General features: G+C 59.3%; 2 protein-coding genes across 5 annotated transcripts in view; both read right to left on the reverse strand.

Moving 5' to 3' along the window:
• The window catches only part of TUBGCP6 (tubulin gamma complex component 6), a 20374-nt gene extending 7639 nt beyond the window's left edge, over nucleotides 1–12735 (reverse strand). Inside the window, exons 1-8 of one of the 2 annotated variants that reach the window (XR_008681918.2) lie at nucleotides 11861–12735; nucleotides 10393–10556; nucleotides 7089–7299; nucleotides 2324–2497; nucleotides 1260–1381; nucleotides 488–566; nucleotides 298–407; nucleotides 41–132 (exon numbers count right to left, since the gene is read on the reverse strand). Coding sequence is in view for 1 of the 2 variants with exons in the window: in XM_055396376.2 (XP_055252351.2) it covers nucleotides 41–132; nucleotides 298–407; nucleotides 488–566; nucleotides 1260–1381; nucleotides 2324–2497; nucleotides 7089–7299; nucleotides 10393–10556; nucleotides 11861–12601 (1693 nt within the window). In the remaining variant the exon portion in view is untranslated. The remainder of the gene's footprint in view (nucleotides 1–40; nucleotides 133–297; nucleotides 408–487; nucleotides 567–1259; nucleotides 1382–2323; nucleotides 2498–7088; nucleotides 7300–10392; nucleotides 10557–11860) is intronic. The other variant, XM_055396376.2, reaches the window with a different exon arrangement.
• Nucleotides 12736–12934: 199 nt separating this feature from the next.
• Nucleotides 12935–19199, reverse strand: HDAC10 (histone deacetylase 10). Of its 3 annotated transcripts, XM_055396379.2 has the most exons (20): nucleotides 18001–19199; nucleotides 17790–17924; nucleotides 17520–17616; nucleotides 17197–17294; nucleotides 17012–17116; nucleotides 16802–16870; nucleotides 16516–16642; nucleotides 16288–16353; nucleotides 16057–16116; nucleotides 15878–15967; nucleotides 15636–15742; nucleotides 15491–15558; nucleotides 15144–15408; nucleotides 14943–15027; nucleotides 14523–14614; nucleotides 14339–14395; nucleotides 13990–14068; nucleotides 13614–13796; nucleotides 13368–13527; nucleotides 12935–13212 (listed from the first exon to the last, which is right to left on the reverse strand). In XM_055396379.2, the coding sequence occupies exons 1-20, from the start codon at nucleotides 18057–18059 to the stop codon at nucleotides 13202–13204; spliced, it is 2013 nt and encodes a 670-aa protein (XP_055252354.2). In that variant the 5' UTR covers nucleotides 18060–19199; the 3' UTR covers nucleotides 12935–13201. The 3 variants fall into 3 exon arrangements, with proteins under 3 accessions (XP_055252354.2, XP_055252353.2, XP_055252355.2); XM_055396378.2 differs by lacking the exon at nucleotides 12935–13212 and having other exon boundaries at nucleotides 13339–13527; XM_055396380.2 differs by lacking the exons at nucleotides 12935–13212; nucleotides 13368–13527 and having other exon boundaries at nucleotides 13653–13898.
• Nucleotides 19200–19410: the final 211 nt, after the last annotated feature.

Below are 19410 nucleotides of genomic sequence, written 5' to 3' on the forward strand. Positions count from 1 at the left end.
CCGACGGCGGCATCCCTGCCCAGCGGCAGCCCCCACCTACCTCTGAAGCCCAAGTACTCGTGGTTCACCTGGATCATGAACTCGCCGTAAACATCTCTGAAGACCCCACTGTACACCCAGTCATGGATGAACCTGCATGCGCGTGGAAAGGGGGGTGAGCTGGGTGTGACATCCACAGGGTAGAGAGCTCCGCCCTGGGAGTGGTGGGGGGGCAGCAGTCCAAGCCCACCTATCCTGCTCCCCCATGGCTGCGCTCTGCGTGGCCCCGCCCCGCCCCCGGGGCCCGCCCCGCCCCACCGCGTGTAGGGCTCGCAGCTGGTCTGGAGCAGAGACAGCAGGACCGGGTAGTGTTCGTTGCTGCAGTTGTCCAGGGCCTCCTGGTAGAGGTAGGAGAGCAGCTTCACGCCCTGCAGACAATAAGGGGGGCTCAGCCACACCACACGCAGAAGGGGGAGCCCTGCCCTCCCCAGAGCCCGCCAGCCCTCACCGTGGGGAAGGCAGCCCTGGGCTCTCCGCCACCTGAGCTGGGGAGCGTGGCGCCGACACCACAGAGCTCAGCCAGGTACCTGCACACAGAGGCGGGGAGACCAGGTGGGCAGAAGACCCAGACCCTCCCCTGCCTGTCCACATGGTCTGGCTTTAAAACCGCCTGCACAAGAAGCTCAGCTTTGAGCTGCCTGTCAGACCCCTCCCAGGGACCCCATGCATCTCCACCTCCTTCCCAGGTCTGGCCAAGACTCTGAGTCTACGACACTTCCCCACTCCTGCTGCTCTCCCCCAAGAGCCCCTCCTGCACCCACCACCTCCCCCAGATCACCTCCTCCGCCATCCTGAATGGCTACCAAGTCCCCTTGGGCCCCCCGCCTCGCCACCCCACTCCAGGCTGTGCTCCCATCGCGCCCTCCAGACACCTCCAGGCTCAGCCTCCCCACTCCTCCCCTCTGCCTGCAGGAACTCCTCTCCATTGAACCCACCCCGCCAACCCCTAGTCCTCCACTCTGCCTTCTCCAGATGGCACCTGCCAGCAGGCACTCTGCCCATGTTCACTGACCAGTTCCTGAGTGCAGGCGCCAGGTCTGTCTGTAGGGCCCCTGTGTGCCTGTTGGGTAGGAGCCCTGATCCTGGGTTGGGCCTGCTGGTGGGCATCTCACGAACTCAGCTGGGTCAAGGGCCATCCAGACGCCCACCAAGAGGCCGCCCACCACCCAGCATAGCCCATGCCTGCCTCACCAGCCACCAGGTCGCACGCCGAGGCTCACCTGAGCTGCCGGCCCAGCTTCTTGAAGAGAAAGCCGATGGTGAGGAGGCTCAGGGTGGGCGGGGTGGCGAGCACACAAGCGCGGTAGTACTGCAGGTATCGCCTCAGGCCGCTCGTGAAGGCCTGCAGGGCAGGGGGCTGGAAGGAGGGTGGCCAGGCCCAGAGGCACGGCCACCAAGCTCAGAACCAGAGAACTGCCTGGGTGCGGGAAAAAGTTGGGCCTCCACCCCCAAGCCCGCGGCTCTGTTTCCCAAGGAATGGGCATCTGCGGGTCACATGCAGACACCTGCCCGGCCAGAAGCCCGAGCCCACTGCAAGCCCCCCCAGGCCAGTCGCACCCGGAATCTGGACCTTGCAGATCCCAGGCAGCTGGGCTGGGCGCACAGATGCCAACTCCCAGAGGGCCTCTGGCCACTCAGGCCACTGGGGTCCCGAGGACACTGGTGTCCGGGGCGGTGCCCAGGAGTGTGGCCCCAGTGCAGCTCACATACTTCCAGGTGGCCTGCTGGAGTGCTCCAGAGCAAACGCCAGGCCCCAGGAGGCTGCTGTCCTGCCCGCCATCCCAGACATTCAACACGGCAGTCCTGTCTGGGTTTCCCTCCGCCCTTCCAGCCCTGCTCAAGCCCATCCAAGAATCCGAACCTTGTCACATCACCCCAGCAGCCCTTGTGTGATGTCCGAGTGCAGAGGGTGCAGCCCAGTGCCTGCACTCACTCTCAGGCTGCACACACCAAGGACAAGGCTTTAGGCAGACCTGGTTCAGGCCCGTGCCAGGGGCCCGGTGGGGACCAGGCAGCACGCGCTCCCTCCACACCACTGGCCTGCCCCGGCCCCCGGCCCCCAGCACTAGCCACAGCTGCCTCCCACGCTCTCACGGCCCCAACGCAGCCACCCAGGTTTCCATGCAGTGATGGGCCAGGCAAGAAGTGGTCCCCAGCCACCATTCCCGAAGGGCAGCTGACAGGCTCTGACGTCGCTGAGCGGAGTATGGTCTGGCTCAGAGGCCCCGGGGCAGGCCTGCGTACAGCGCCTGCGGACCTGCAACAGCATCAAGTGGGGCCGCACCTGGAACACGAGGCCCTTGCTGAAGGAGGAGTCCAGCACGGGCTGCAGAGAGAAGTGGCTGAGGCGCGCATAGTGGGTCCCGCACTCGGCCACCTCGGAGAGGAGGCTGCTGATGCTCTCGGGGGACGCTCCTGAGACATGGATGCCCCGCTTCACTGTGAAGGCCTGAGCTGGCTGGACGGGACAAAAGCGAGGTCACTGGGGTGGGGCACCCAGGGTGGTGCTGCCTCCCATTCCACCCAGGCACCCAACCTCAGCACTGCCCTGAGGACCCCTAGACCAGGAGCCCCAAACCCAGACACACAGGGAGGGCACAGGAGACAGAAAGCCTCTGCCAGCAGGCTGCCACTGACATGACATGACACCTCCCACAGGTTAATATGGTAAATGTTAATGTCACATGAATTTTAAGATTTAAAGAAAACAAAATAAAACAAAAACCCAAACAAGAGAAGTCCAACACCAGATGGCTTCACTGGTAAATTCTACCAATAAAGAACACCAATTGTTGGGACTTCCCTGGTGGTCCTGTGGCTAAGACTCCTCACTCCCAATGCAGGGAGCCTGGGTTCGATTCCTGGTCAGGAAACTAGATCCCACATGCCGAAACTAAGATCAAAGATTCTGTGTGCTGCAACCAGGACCCAGGGCACCAAATAAATAAAGTAAAAAAAAAAAAAACACCACCAATTGTTATTAAACTCTTCCAAAACTTAAACAGGAGGAATACTTCCTAATTCTAAGAGGCCAGTATTGTTCTGATGCCAAAGCAAGACACAGACATTACAAGGAAAAGACTACAGTCCAGCATTCCTTATGAGCACAGACACAAAAACCTTTGAGAAGATGTTAACAAACTGAATCCAGCAGCGTGTTAAAGGGTTACACACTATGACCAAGCGGGTTTTATCTCAGGAACGCAAGGGCAGTTCAACCACAAAGATCAGTGTAACACACATTAACAGAACGAAGGAAAAAATCATACACATGGTTGTGCCAGCCGATGCAAAAAAAGTATCTGACAGAAGTCAATTCAATCCTAAAGGAAACCCATCCTGAATACTCACTGGAAGGATTGATGCTGAAGCTGAAGTTCCAATACTTTGCTCACCTAAGGCAAAGACTCAACTTACGAGAAAAGACCTTGATGCTGGGAAGGATTGAGGGCAGGAGGAGAAGGGGACAAGAGAGGACAAGATGGTTGGATGGCATCACTGACTCAATGGACACGAGTTTTCACAAGCTCCTGGAGATGGTGAAGGACAGGGAAGCCTGGCATGCTGCAGTCCATGGGGTTGCAAAGAGTCGGATATGACTGAGCAACTGAACAATACCTTTTCACAATTAAAAACACTCAAAAAACTAGGAAAAGAATGGAACTGGCTCAACAGGATAAAGACTGTGTGTGAAAAATCCACAGCTCGCATTACACTCAGTATTGAGAGACTGAAAGCTTCTCCCTGTAATAAGGAACAAGGCAAGAACGCGTGCTTTCACCACTTCAACATAATACTTAAGTCCCACATACAGCAGTTAGACAAGGAGAAATTTTAACATGCAGGTTGGAAAGGAAGAAGTAAAATGATCTATTTGCAGATGACATGATCTTATATACAGAAAATGCTAAAGAATCCACAAAACATGTGTTAGAGCCGTTAAATGAATTCAGCAAAGTACCAGGATACAAAATCAACATACAAAAATCATTTGAATTTCCATACACTTGCAATGAACAATCCAAAAAAGGAAAGTAAGAAACAGTTCCGTTTACAAGCGCAATTTAAGAATAAAGTACTTAAGTAAATTTAACTGAGGAGGCAAAAGACTTGTTAAAGTGAAAACTAGAAAACACTGCTGAGAGAAATTAAAGCCCTAAATAAATGCAACGATGTCCCATGCTCACAGACTGGAGTATCTAACGATGTCAGGATGACACACCCAGGCGCTCCCCATGCTCAGTGCTCTCACTGCAGGCGGCACAGGTTCGCTCCCCGCTCCAGGAACTAAGATCCCCATACCACGGGACCAAGCCCACTCGCAGAGATGAGAGACCCCACAAGCTGTAACACCCTGGGGGTGAGGGGTGGGAGGGAGACTCAACAGGGAGGGGATGTATATACACATGTGTGCATTTATACAGTCATGACTGATTCTCATTGCTAAACGGCAGAAACCAACACAACACCAAAAAGCAATTATCCTCCAATTAAAAAATTTAAAAAATAAACATTTGGATTTTGGGGAAAAAAACTATAATGAGACACCACTTCACACCCACTGGGACAGCTATTATTTACCAAAAAAGGAGTAGGGGGATAACAAGTATTGGTGAGGATGTAGAAAACTGGAACCCCAGAATAACACACACTGCTGGAGGGAGTGTAAAAGGGTACAGTCATGGTGAAAAATTAGTTTGTTAGCTTCTCAAAAAGTTAACAGAATTACTGGGACTTCCTTGGTGGTCCAGTGGCTAAGATTCTGCACAATGCAGGGGGCCCAGGTTCGCTCCCTGGTCAGGGAATTAGATCCCACAGGCTGCAACTAAAAAGGCCCTGCATGCCACAATTAAAGATCCCGTGTGCCACCACAGACCCGGTGCAGCCAATTTGTGCACTCCCAGGAACATACCGTGAAGAACTAATGCACCCATGTTCACAACAGCACTGTCCAAAACAGTCAGAGGGCGAGACCCACCAGAGCGTCCATCGACTGGCAAATAGCTAACAAAACGTGGTCTTTACACACATAGCAAGGGAGAGAGGGAAAGATACACCCTACTGAATGCAGAGCTCCAGAGAACAGTGAGCAGAGAGAACAGTTTCTTAAATGAACAGTGCAAAGAAGTAGAGGAAAACAACAGAATGGGAAAGACCAGAGATCTCCTCAAGAAAACTGGAGATGTCAAGTGAACATTTCATGCAAGGATGGGCACGATTAAGGACAGAAGGGTAAAGACCTAACAGAAGCAGACGAGATTAAAAAGAGGTGGCAAGAATACACTGAAGAACTGTACCAAAAAAGGTCTTAATGACCCAGATAACCACAATGGTGTGGTCACTCACCTAGAGTCTGATATCTTGGAGCCTGAAGTCAAGTGGGCCTTAGGAAGCATCACTACGAACAAAGCTAGTGGAAGTGACAAAATTCCAGCTGAGTTATTTCAAATCTTAAAAGATAATGCTGTTAAAGTGCTGCACTCAATATGTCAATAAATTTGGAAAACTTAGCAGTGGCCACAGGACTGGAAAATGTCAGTTTTCATTCCAATTCCAAGAAGAGCAATGCCAAAGAATGTTCAAACTGCCGTACAATTGTGCTAACTTTGCACATTGGTAAGGTTATGCTCAAAATCCTTCAAGTGAGGCTTCAGACGTACATGAACTGAGAACTTCCAGATGTACAAGCTGGGTTTAGAAAAGGGAGAGGAACCAGAGAGCAAATCGCCAGGATACACTGGATCATAGAAAAGCAAGAAAGTTCCAGAAAAACTGCTGCTTCATTGACTACGCTAAAGCCTTTGACTGTGTGGATCATAACAAACTGTGGAAAATTCCTAAAGAGATGGGAGTATCAGACCACCTTGTCTCCTGAGAAACCTGTATGCAGGTCAAGAGGCAACAGTTAGAACCTTACATGGAAAAACAGACTGGTTCAAAACTAGGAAAGCAGTATGTCAAGGTTGTATATTGTCACCCTGATTATTTAACTTGCATGCAGAGTACATCATGCAAAATGCTACGCTGGATGAAGCACAAGCTGGAGTCATGACTGCCGGGAGAAGTATCAACAATCTCATATGTGCAGATGATACCACTCTAATGGCAGAAAGAGCCTCTGGGTGAGTGTGAAAAAGAGTGAAAACTTGGCTTAGAACTGAACATTCAAAAAACTAAGATTATGGCATCACTTCATGGCAAATAAGTGCAGAAAAAGTAGAAGCAGTGACAGATTTTATTTTTCTTGGGCTCCAAAAATCACTGCAGATGGTGATTTCAGTCATGAAATTAAAAGACGCTTACTCCTTGGAAGGAGAGCGATGACACACCTAGACGGTGTATTAAAAAGCAGGACATCGTTTTGCCTACAAAGGTCCATAGAGTAAAAGCTATGGTTTTTCCATCAGTCATGGATGGATATAGGAGCTGGACAATAAAAAAGGCTGAGCGCCAAAGAACTGATGCCTTCAAACTGTGGTGCTGGAGAAGACTCTTGAGAGTCCCTTGGGCAGCAAGGAGATCTAACCAGTGCATCCTAAAGGAAATCAACTCTGAATATTCATTGGAAGGACTGATACTGAAGCTGAAGCTCCAATACTTTGGCCACCTGATACCAAGAGCCCACTCACTGGAAAAGACTCTGATGCTGGGAAAGATTGAGAGTAAAAGCAGAAGAGGATGGCAGAGCATGAGATGGTTAGATAGCATCACTGACTCAATGGATATGAATCTGAGCAAACACTGGGAGATAGTGAAGAACAGGGAAGCCTGGAATGCTGCAGTCCATGGGGTCGCAGAGTCGGGCATGACTTAGTGACTAAATAACAATACATGTGTAGAATACATATAAAAAAGAAGGAAATTCTGACACAGACTACAATGTGAATGAACCTTGAGATCATCATGATGAATGAAATAAGTCAGACACAAAGGACAAACACTTCGTGATTCCATTCATATGAGGAAAATCAGTTTTTAAAACTGAGACAAGAAGACCATCCCCAGGGAGGCTGCCAAGACGGTTTCCTGGCCACACCTCACCTCTTTACCTGGCAGAGAGAGAACGTGGCGGACACGACTCCAATCAGGACGTTGAGCGCGTCCTTCACCAGCTCGCACTCCTTCACCAGGACGGGCTGTGGGGCCTGCAGGAGGCTCCCACCCAGCACCTGCAGCTCCCCTTGGCGAAGCCGGCAGAACCTGTCAAAGGCGTCCCTTCCCGCCTCGGTGAGGTAGGGCTCCTCTCGATGGCCAGGGGGGCTGTGGGGACAGAGCAGGCGGCGAGCTGAGGTGGGCAGAGGGCAGGACACAGAGCAACCCAACAGCGTGAGGTGTCTACGGCCAGAGGAGACGCCCATCGCCCCCAGGCCGCGTCCGGCAGGCCCAGCAGACAGCACTGCGCAGTAAGTGTCCCCACCCAGCCTGACCCACAGGGCACACGCTGGTGCTCTGGCTGATGCCGCGCTCGCCTGCGATGACCTCTACGTGGGAAACAACACGCGGGCCCGGAGCGGCACAATCAGACCCGCACAAGTGTCCATCAGCAGAGGATGGATAAGGTTGTGGTCTGTCCACACAGAGGAACGTTACTCCAGCCTTCAGGGGGAAGAAATTCTGACACACCGCGTCAGGCGCCACAACACAGAGGAACCCTGAGGGCGTAAGGCTGAATGATCAACCCGGTCACGCACGAGGACAACTGCCGCATGAGCCCACTCCTGTGGGCCCCCAAAGTCACAGTCACAGACACAAAAAGGAGACAGTCGGGGTCGGGGTGCAGACACACTCTCAGTTTGGGAGGGCGAGAGCTCTGGAGAGGATGGTGGTGACGGTCACCTAACTTGAATGTGCTTAACGCCACTGATGTAAACTTCAAAAGGGCTGAGACGTTAAACTTCACACCATAGGACGTTAGCACTCTGCCCAAGAAAATACAAAGATCGTACAGAGCCAAAAGTTCCCTGACATTCTAGGAGAAAACAGGCACACACCTGCCCTAGGGTCTCTGCCTACGGGGATTCTGCAGGAAGTTCAAGAACAGGGTCTACCAGCCTGGTCACACTTTTCAAAAGAGGCCAGAGACAGCACCGTTTCTTAGATATTCCTTTGGAAACCATCAACTCCTACTGAAAGCATGAAAGAGCTGCTTTTTCAAGTCCACTGGAAGAAGTAGATTCTTAATAAAAGGAGCCCAGGAAAAATCTTAGAACTTGCTAAAACCAAAAAAGCTTCTTGATGGACAGTGCACCATAAGGCACCCTTTCCCTCATTCAGCAAGAGCAGGGGCCAGAGCAGTCAGGCAGACGAGCCCAGCCTCACAGGGCCGGCGCCGCTACGAGACATAGGCTGCGAGGAGGTGTGATGTGCCGCCCAGGACAGGAGCCCTAAAGGGACCGAGGGAGCGGAGATGCTGCTCAGGAAGGCCAGGGGAGCAAGGCCACGCCCAGAGCAGTGTCCCCGGGGGCGGGAGTGGCCTGCGTGGAAGCCTAGAGACGGGAGGAGAAAGGGGCCAGGTGCTCTGGGATCAGCATGGAAGGGCTGAGGGCAGGGGCCCGCGGCCAGTCCCAGTGGGCAGGGCTGTGGGGTGGCGGGCGGAGCAGTGCACTCCGATTGTCATCCCTGGAAGGCGGCGCTGGCCAAGCAGAGGATGGCCGGGTGGGCAGGAGAAGCAGGCGGGCCAGTCCTGAGCATCCAGATCAGCAGGGGGGCCCAGCCAGGCCACGACAGAAGCCTGCACTCCTCAGGGCAGGGAGAGCTGGAGGGGAGGAGCCTCTGGAGCTCCAGGGACCCCCGAGGCTCCAGTGCTGAGGGTGCCACCCCACTGTGCACGCAGGCGTCAGCCTCTGACCACTTTCCCAGGGTCAACCCCCTCGGTGACTGAGAGCTGAAAGAGGAGAGCCCGTGAAGGAAACACCACATTCATATTTGTCCCCACCGAGAACCTGGCCCTTAACATCACAAGACCACTTCCCCAGAAGTGTGACAGATGCTGAGGTGCCAGCATCAGGGAGACCCAAGCTGGCTGGCAGGTGAAGCACAGGGGTGGGAGTCCTCCGGGGGTCTCAGGCAAGGGCAGAGTTCACAATCAAGGGCTGTGGCTGCCAAGGAAGCTGTGACTGCCCATTTGTCAGAGTTCCTGGCAAGAAACTAGCTAGTGACTGGGCTCCAACAGCAACAGATTCCCAAGATTCTCCAAATGAACTTGAGCAACAGGCTTCAGGGGCAGGGGAATCCAGCTGCAACAGAAGAGGCAGTGGAAGAGCTGCAGGGCGGCCAGAGTCTCCTGCGGGGGCGCAGGCTAACGTACTGGCCTCCACCCTCCTTGAAGGGACACCAAGAAGCAGCCCTCACTCTGAAGCTGTGGGATCAGTTTTACTTCAGGGGGACACTGAGGAAATTAAGTGCATTCACAAAAGGGGACAAGAACGTTGACTGGCTGAGCAATCATGCCTCCTACTGAAGAGTGATCTGAAAAACAGCAGAGAAAATCGGGAATTGGCAAGTGAAATCCACTCGTGAACATTCACAAAAGAAAGCAGTGCTGCCTGATGGCCAGCATTCAGACTTGCGAGGACTTCGCGGGCAGCAGGTGGTTAGGTCTGCTTGTACACACAAGACCGGGGAGGACCGAACAGGAAGTCACAGGGCAAGGGCGCTCCTGCAGGACCAGACAGCCACCAGTGCCGGCGGTGCTTGGGGAAGCAGGGAGAGGGCCTCGCCCAGGGAAAGATGCGCACGCCGGGAAAGCCCCTCCAGCAGGAGCAGGGCCCACACAACACCCTGAGCACATGCTCGTTCCAGGGAGGCCCCGCAGGAGCCAAGGCTGCGTCGGAAGAACGCAGCTCCCTGCAAACTCCGCCTCTCTCCCGCAGGGCTCCCCACGCTGGCATCCCACAGAACTGTCAGCAGAGAAGAGGTGCCCAAACATGTGGGAGATGGGTCCTCTACCCCCAACTCTGGGAGGCTGTGAGACGCCAGCACACCATGGGCTGAAAGACCCAGTGTCAGAGCACCCATCAGGGAACACTGCGATGACGGGCTTCCCTCAGGGGAGCACCACCCTCAGGTCTCCCAGGTGTGAGAAGCACTCCCTCAGCAGAACCCCGTGCCCGGCACCCACCGCAGAGCCTGCCACCGCGACCAGGAGCCATCACGCCCGGACGTGAGCTGCAGCCGTTGCTGGCTCGGTGGGAACTTCCGTAGGTTTCTCCTGGTGGTTCCCTCAACCCTCAGGGCAGACAACTTGCACACAGCGTGACTGAAACTGCCAAGTCCCTAATCTGGGCTGAGGAAAGGCCACATTCGAGGGCGGGGCAGGGGCAGGATGTGCACTGAGGGCAAAGGCTCACAAACCATCCAACTTGCTCCCAGCATCTCCGCTTGCTGGCCTCGTAGGTGAGCACAGCGTCCCACAGGTCAATGTCTGGTGTCACGCCCGGCTCAGACTGGGAGTCAGGAGTCAGATTGGATGCTGACTGGAACCCTTCATCTTCTGACTGATCCACGCTCGGAGGGACCTGGAACCCATGGGAAAAGGACTTCACCTGCGGCATGGTGTCTGGATTCCACCCCAGTGTGAGGAGAGTTCCAGGAATCCTTCCACACGCTCATGTTCACTCTATGGGAAAGACCCAGCAGAACGTTTCTTCTCTTTTTCTCAAGCACACAAGTTACTACACCATGTTTTTGCCCCCAGTGAATCATTTAAGAAATTAAATTTAATCATTATCAATTTCCAATTTCAAACAACACAAACTTATTGAGGCTTATAAGCCTCAAAATAACTCATAATGACATTTTCCATAACATGTCTCTGATCTGGAAATTCCATTTTGGGGAACCCAGCATTAAAAAAAAAAAAAAAATCACATAGACACATAAAAATTCACTTCTCCCAGGGAGTTTGCTACAGCATTACGGTTGGAAACAATGTAAATGTCTCCTACTAAAGGAAGAACTGAACAGTAACACCACATCCTTTCAGCAAAGCTGCTGCTGCTGCTACTAAGTCACTTCAGTCGTGTCGGACTCTGTGTGACCCCATGCAAGGGCAAAGGATGATTAACAAGGTCTGACAAATCCCACTTCATCCAGAAGAAAGCATAGAACACTGCACAAACAGGAGAAATGATTTTTGGCACCTATGGCTGCCGAGTGCGTGAGCAAACAGGAGGAGTCAGACTTACTCCGTTTTGCGTGCTATGCTGTAGAACCAGCCTGCCAGTGCAGGAGACATAAGCTACGAGGATTCAATCCCTGGGTCGGGAGGATCCGTGGAGAAGGGAACGGCTACCCACTCCAGTATTCTTGCCTGGAGAATTCCAAGGACAGAGGAGCCTGGTGGGCTACAGTCCAAAGGGGTTGCAAAGAATCGGACAGGACTGAAGTGACTTAGCAGGCATTCTGTGCTCAGCTGCCTCTGACTCTTTGCAACCCCAAGGGCTGTAGCCCTCCTCTGTCCATAGAATTCTCCAGGCAAGAATACTGGAGTGGGATACTTCTCCGGGGGGATCTTCCCACACAGGGATTGAAACCGGGTCTGCCGCACTGCAGGTGGATTCTCTACCCTCTGAGCCGCCAGGGAGTTTAAACATCAACTGGAAGGCAGGAGAAATGACTGAATGGCAGATACAAGAAAACAGTGGCATGCGACTCGGGCCTGCAAGGAGGGGGCCGCTGGGAGTCCGCACGAGCAGCTCCACCCCACAGCTCAACCGCCAGTGCTGGACTCCGGCTGTCCTCCCTTTACCCCAGTGGAAGGAGGGTCAAACGAGGCGCTTCCCAAGCCCGAGGAGCCGCAGGCAGGAAGCAAACACCCTACCTTGATGGCCAGTCCGGAGAGGTCTGCGCTGTCCGGCACCGGGGGCAGGTCCAGGCGGACGTCCAGGTCGGCCGTGCGGCTGTGCACCAGCGCTCCGAAGAGCGAGACGCGGGTGTCCCTTTCAAACCTGTCCCCGCAGGGGTCGCCGTACGAAAAGAGCCCGACGGCGGGCAGCCCGGTGCCCGGGGCCGCCTCCATCACCTGCCGCGTCTTGCGGACGAGGTCTCGACACAGAGACTCCTCTCCGGAGATGAGCGAACGCACGTCCGCCTCCAACTCGCTCAAGTCGGCGCAGTCGTAGCCGCCGTAGGGAAGGGCTCTCCCGACCTGCCGGCTGTGCAGGAAGACGCCCCGCCAGCGCCGCCGCACTCGCGGGGGCCCGCTGCCCGCCAGCCGCACCAGCAGCTCCAGGACCGCGCCCAGCTCCGCCAGCGGCTGGCGCGGCGCGGCCTCCAGCCCCTCCACCAGCTCCTCCAGGCGGTCGGCCTCGGCGCCCAGGCCGCCCACCCGCAGGTCGAAAGACAGCATGAGGATCCTGTTCCTCACCGGCAGCCTCGGGAGGCCGGGCTGCAGCCCGCGGCCCTCCTCGCGAAAGAGGCCCGTGAACAGGGCGTCGTAGGCCACCCTCTTGAGGCCCCGCTTGGCCTTCCTGCGGCTCCCGCGGCGCAGGCCCGAGGGAGCCTTGGCGGCCGGCAGGAGGACCTCACACAGGTCGTCCACCAGCTGCGGGACGCTGGCCATGCCTCCGCCTCACGCCGGGGCCTCGCGGGCGGCCGGACTCGCCTTCTCAGGGCCCCGGAAAAGCGACGACCTGCATAGGCGCTGCCGAGGACGGAGCGTGCACCCGGCCCCCTCAGCGGGAGGAAGGAGCGCGCGGCGCCGCCGCAAACGCGTCACCGCCGCGCGACCAGCCCGCCAGCAGGCGCGAGCGCGCCGGAACTGCGTCTCCGGGGGCGGAGCCTGGAGGCCGCGTCCGCCAGCACTTCCCGCCTGGGTCCACATTCCCGCCGCGGGGAGACAGCCGGAACCGAGCGAGGCCGATATACGGGGCTCAATAAAGAGGCAGAGTCAGACTTTGGCTTAACCTACTTTTACTGACGGCTGGGAGGAGGGAGCCGGGGCGGGGCCGTCCGTGTAGAGGCTGGCGCCGGGACTGGGGTCCCGAGCCCCTGAGCCCGGGTCCTGGGCAGGCCCACGGCCCGGCCTTCAGGTCGGAGGCCTCACGCAGAGACGTGCTCGCGCACGGTTAACAACAGGCTCCCGGGGGACTGGTGCGTAGTGTCTCTTCCACGGTGTAGATACTCCCACCCTGGCCGACTTCACGCTGCCAGACCACAGCACTCAAGGTGGCGCTGAGAAGCGGGGCACAACTGCTTGACAGGGCCATGAGCTGGTTCAGGGCAGCACCCCGCTCCCCGGGACGCGAGCCCCTCTCCCCGCAGAGCCCGAAGGCAGCTGTCGCCCAAGGCCCCACGCATTCAGCCTGAGTCTGACCCCGCAGCCTCACCAGCCACCCGCAGCATCTTCCACCTTGGCTCCAGCCGCGCTCTCAGGTCCATCAGGGCCTGCGTGTCCTCTGGGGCGGCCATGGAGAAGGGGCCCAGGCTGGGGGGTGCCTCCCCGTTCAGCACCCTGGCCAGGACTGTCGCAAGCTGGGGTGTGGATTCCTGGGCCAGCAGCAGAGGTGGAAGCCGTGAGTCACTGGTTTCTCCCTGCCTCCCACCCCATAGCAGGTCCACCCCACCCAACTCACCTCATCCACAAGGGCGAAGACTCGGCCGCTTGCCGGGCCCCGAAGCATTGCAGCCAGGAGTGCCGCCTGGGGGTCCCGCAGGCCATGGGCCGGCCCCAGCGCCACCAGCACCAGGTCAGGCTGGAAGCTGTAGGCCAGGGGCAGCACCAGGGCCAGGACACAGCGCAGGAACCCACCAGTCGTCTATAGGCGTGACAGCGGCATAGCCCAGCCCATCATCCAGGGAACTCTGGCCGGCTCGGGTCACCCCACCTCCCAGTCTTGGGTGGGCAGACACCCACAGTCCTGCCAGGAACGGCAGGTAAAGGCCCGGAGTCTGGCCCTCATGCCAGTGCTAGTGAGCAGCAACTGCCCTGCCCTGTGAGCCCCCACTCACCACCGGCAGTGGCACACAGACACGGAACATGGACGGGGCAGTTGCCTCCTCGCCGCCAATGTGCAGCCATAGATCCCTCCTTCCAGGGGAGAGCAAGCATATGGATTCACGTGTTCATGCGTGAGGTGCCGCCCACCCTCCAGAGCCCAGACAGATGAGGAGCAGCTCGGGCAGAGATGCTAGGACTGCTGACCCTCCGTGCTGGAGACCCTCCTGGCATTGCTCCCAGGGGGCCCTTCTGGAATTCCAGCTGCAGGAGGCCCCACCCACCTGTCACCCAGGAATCCAAGGTGATGTGCTCACCCACCCACTTGTGAAACTGGATGTACACATGACCCGAGAGTCATACCCGTCATCGGTGAGATCCGGGGGCCGATCCAGCTGTCCCACGGCCACACAGAGCAGCCTGGAGGAAGAGTTGGCCCCTGGATGAGCTGCACTCACCCCACCTGGAGCCCATTTCCAGAGCCCTTCCCACGCGGCCAGCCCACGAACCCTGCCTTGGAACCTCAGACCAGCCAGGAGAGGCTTACCTCTGGGCTCCGTGGGACAGGCCATACCGAACAGCCACGTCCAGGGTGGAAGCTGCAGCAGGGACTGGGGTGGCTACCATGCCACTGCTCACCTGTGGGGTGGGTAACAGGTGTAAAGGGCAACTCCCAAGCCGGGTAAACATACCCATCTGTCCCTTCTTTGCCCCTGGCTACGGGGTATCATCTGTGCAACCTGAAGTCAAATTGCTTCAACTGCTTCACTCCTGAAAATAAGACGTTTAAAACTACAGGTCATCCCCTTCACCTCTCTGCCAAGAGAATTTCCTTGAGGGAACTGAGGGGTGCTCCTGAACTCTGTCCCTGGGGGCTATTCTGGGAAGGATCCTGGGCACAAAGCAACACTCACATCGACATGGTTCTGTACCACCCAGCCCTGCCCTGACTCCCAGTTGCCCCCACCTGCCCATCCAGGATCCTGTCCAAGAGGTACAGGACCTTCCCGAGTGCAGCGAGGGCCTCGTCCTGGGCCAGGGCCTCATGTGGCCTGTGGTGGACAAACCCGGGGGACACGAGGAGACGGCGTGACACGCAGACCACAGCTGAGACTCAGACACATGTGCAGACACGGCCTGGTCCCTCCCCCAGGCCCTCCCTGCCCACCTGGCCCAGGCCTGCGTCTCCTCCTGCGGCAGTGACCCCTCCTCACAGAGGACATCCGGGGGCAGGGCCAGGCCTGTGTCTGGCGCAGTCAGGGCAACAGCCACTCGGACAGGAGGTGTGGGGTGGAGGCGCAGCTGGTCCAGGAGCGAGCTCAGAGCAGCAGCGGCCTGGGTCCCCGCTGCCTTGAATTCGGGCTCCCCTGGCGGCAGTGGCGAGGGCCTCCCCTCTGGGCAGGGGGTTCCAGGGCTTAGTACAGGGGCGGCACCTAGGGGTACAGGGTGGTTCAGAGTCAGCCACCGACGGGAGCCTGAGGCGCCATCCCACCTGCCGACCCAAGTCAGGCTGACCTTGCGGCTGGAGGCTCACCCAGTGAGGGGCCTGGGCTGCCCGCACTCGCTGGAGGGACTCCAGGGCGCTGCGAGGAGAAGCAGGGTCATGAGGCCCGACCTCCCACCCTGGCCCTTCCCACCCTTGCTCCTCCCGGCCCCACACCTGCCATGGGGCTCCATGGGCCCTGACAAGGGCAGGGCAGGGTCGCCCAGCAGCGCTCGCACCATCATGCACACGGACTGGGAGAGGGACTCCAGGTGGTAGCCGCCCTGGGAGGAGGAGGAAACAGTGACACAACAGGGCAGGGGGCTCAGGGCCCCGGCAGGAGCCCCGCCCCACACGGCAGCAACCTCTGACGGTACCCTGGCCTCTGGCCCAGGCACCCTCCCCCTCACCACGGTCACCTCCAGCACGGCGCAGACCCGGCCGCCAGCCAGCACCTGCAGCAGCTGTGTGAGGTGGGAGAAGCACTCCGGTGTGGCCAGCATCTGCCCCTGCAGCCAAAGCCGGGCGTGAGGAGGGCCTGGCCCGGGGCCCCAAAAGCCCTCCAGGCCCTCACCTGGCAGCCAGGCCAGGCCCTCACCTCAGGATCGCCGATGGCTGAGTCAAATCCTGCGGAGACTAGGACCAGCTCAGGGTCGAACTGCAGGCAAGGCCCAGTGGGAAGGGGCAGAAAAGAAGCTGGAGCAGAGGCAGAGGGGAGGCCCCTCCAGAGAGACCCTCCTAACCCCCAAGAGTCCTGTTCCACTCTGGTGGGAGGGGGCTCTGGGTACCGAATCCCCCTCCCCTCCTGCCTCCACCCCGCCGGAGTCACCTCAAAGGCCAGGGGCAGCAGCACGTGCAGGAAGGCTGCCACGTAGTCAGCATTTCCCATCCCGACCTGCAGCCAAGGGACGTCAGAGCAGCCCTGCCAGGGACGACTGCAGGGTCTTCAACCCCAGGCCCAGCTTCTGGGAGTGGTTCTGGCTGGAGGCCCTGGACTACACACGGGTTAGGAGAACATAGGCTGGGAAATGGGGGGGGGGTCCAGGGGGGCCAGTACCTGGTTCCAGGGCAGGTTGACAGTGAAGCCAAGGCCCCGCCCCCGCCCGACAGCATCAGCATCTGACTCCCGCAGACACGGCCAGAAATGCCCGTGCTCGTAGCGGTGCCAGGAGAAGTAAAGGACGCTGCAACAGCCAGCCAGGGTCAGAGGTCAGGCCCCTCAGCCTCAGGGCTCCTGGCAAAACCCTGACCCCTGCCCCCTAGCCGCCGAGCACACAGACGTGTCTCCCCTCTCAGGCTGTGCTCATCCTGAAAAGTGGGGTAGCAGGGAGCCCCCCGCTTACCTGGGGTCATCCTCGAAGATGTACTGGATGCCCTGACCATGATGGACATCCCAGTCAACGATGAGGATCCTGGGACAGACAGTTCTGGGGTCGCTGAGGGGCCGGGCCTCCCACTCCTGGCCGGGAGCCAGGCCCAGGATGGGAAGGGGCCCCTCTGTCCCTGCGTCCCGTCTGGCCTGGGTCTTACACTGCAGCCGGACTGGCACAAACCTGCGCAACCCGTGCTTCTGCTGGGCGTGTTTGGCTGCTATGGCTACGTTGTTGAAGATGCAGAATCCGTTGGCAGTAGCCCTCTGGCTGTGGTGCCCAGGAGGCCTGGCGGTGAGCGTGGGGCGGGTCAGGGTCATTGTGCCTTCACAAGGCCCCCTGCAGGTCGGGGAGGGGGCCGCGCTCACCTCACCAGGGCGAGCCCGTTGCGCACAGCTCCCGTCAGCACCGCGTCCACCAGCTGCAGCGCGGCCCCCGCGGCCAGCCGGGCACAGTGGAAGGTACTCTGCGGGGCCAAGGGTCCAGGTCAGCCCCTGGCCCCCCATCCCTCACAGGCTTTACCAAGGCCTATGCCAGGTTACAGGGCACCAAGCAGTGAGCAGAACTGGCCAGGCCAGTCCCGGGTACCTGCAGTGGCAGCCAACGGGGTATAGTACACGGGAGCGTTGGCTGTGACCAGGTACAAGCACTGGATGTGTGACTGGGCAGGTGGGTTAGCCAGGGCACGCACCGGATGGAGGTAGACGGCATCGAACTGCTTGGACAGGGCCTGGAGCTCCCTGGTGCCCAAGGCCTGGGTCCCCCGCAACAGCGCCACGTACTCGGGGCTGCAAAGAGGCAGGCAGGCAGGCAAGGCAGGGTCGCCGGGCAGAGCAGGTAGAGGAGAGAAGGAGTGCCCGCCTCATTGCTCGCTCACCTACCCACCCACCAGGGAAACTGAGGCTTGGGGGAGGCTCTGTGTGCAGGAACCGCAGGCTGGGCAGGCCCGCTCCCATCTGACCTGTGCACCAGGCTCAGCTCCTCCTCCAAGGCCTCACGGGCTACCAGCCGCAGACACCTTTGCTCCAGACCATGCTGCTGCAGGCGCTCCAGGGCAGTGGTTAGGCGCTCAGGACATTCAATCTCACACTCTGGGCTGAGTGGACAGAGCGCTCAGCGTCCGGAGCCTCTGTCTTCACCCCCCGCCTCTCCCTCTGCCAGGCCCCACTTACTCGTCCCAGAGCAGCCGCGTGGCGGTCATGTCCTCGTGGGACACAAGTGCGGTCCCCATGGCCCGCCCGGGGTCACTGTGGGCCACTCAGGGTGGGCAGGACCCAACACTCCCGCTCACAGGCAGGTCAGTGTGCCACCCGTCCCTCTTGGCAACTCCAGGGAGCAGCAGGGGAGCCACCGGAGCCGGACCGGGATCTCAGGAAACCCAGACGGGATCTCAGGAAGCCCAGACGGGAAGGAGGCCCCAGCCCCAGCTGGCCATAGAGCCAGGCCGGGGACGCCCGGGGAGCTCTCGAGCCCTGGCTTCCGGCTTGTCTCACGCGGGCCTGCCATGCGCCCGCCTCCGGCTGCCCCAGTCCCCGCCCCGACGCATCAGGGCGGGCCCAGGACTGAGCCCCTCCGGCTCCGCGCGCGTCCCTTCCCGCCGCCGGCGGTTCCCTTTCCCCCTCCTCCGGCGCCAAGGGCGGGCTCTCGGCCTCGCGCCCATGCGGGGGTACGAGCGGCCCGGTGCGAAGCGGGACGGCCAGTGTGCCCAAGCTCCACGGGCTGTCGCGGCGCGCCACACGGGTCCGCGGCCCCCGCCCCGGGCCTCCTCCAGGCCTGCCCAGACCCCGCGCCGCGGCTCAGACACAGCGGTTGCCCATCGCCGCCCCGCTTTGCCCGAGGCCCCGCAGAGAGGGCTCAGGGAGAAGGGAAGGAGCGCGAGGCCGAGCGTCCGCGGGAGCGAGGCAATGAGACAGACTCGCCCGGGGATGGGGGCCGGGACTCAGGCCGGCCGGGGCTGCCGTGCAGCGCTGCCGCCGAGGCGCAAGAAGTGTCCGATTGAAGCTCCGGGAAGACCCCTGGCAGAAAAGCGGGGGACTCGGGGGGGTCAGCGCTGTGGCTGAGAAGCCGAACAGGAGCGGCACCGCGTGGGGAAAGCCAGGGAGGGGGCCAACAGACGGGGGTCCGGGCGAGGGAGGGGTGAGCGTGAAGGAAGGCGGCCCGCGAGGGAGGCGCAGGCCCAGCCAAGGAGAGGGTCAGAGACAGGAGGATACAGGGAGCCCCCGGCCTCAAACCGAGGGCTTCGGGGGACTGAGCCCCTGGGCCGGGGCTGGGCCCGCAGGGCAGACCTTCTAAGCGGGTCTCGGGGGGGCGGGGCGGGGCCCTGGGCGGGCGGGCTCACTCCGGTCGTCGGTCGCCCCAGCCGTACCGGGACCACCCCCACGGCGGGGCAGCTGCAGAGGGAGGCCCTGGCACTGCCCCGCCGCCCGCGGCCTCGCTCGCAACACCCCCGTCCCGGCCGGGGTGCCTGCCCGCGTGGGCCCCTGGCCGCGCGGGGCTGCGGAAGGCGTGCCCGCCCCGGAGCCAATCAGAGCAGCTCGGAAGCGGCCCCGCCGGGATGGCTGAACGCCTGCGTCAGGGCCGCG

The sequence above is a fragment of the Moschus berezovskii genome, chromosome 6 (assembly GCF_049115385.1).
Source record: "Moschus berezovskii isolate FMDL1 chromosome 6, NW_MosBer_1.0, whole genome shotgun sequence".
Lineage (NCBI taxonomy): Eukaryota > Metazoa > Chordata > Mammalia > Artiodactyla > Moschidae > Moschus > Moschus berezovskii.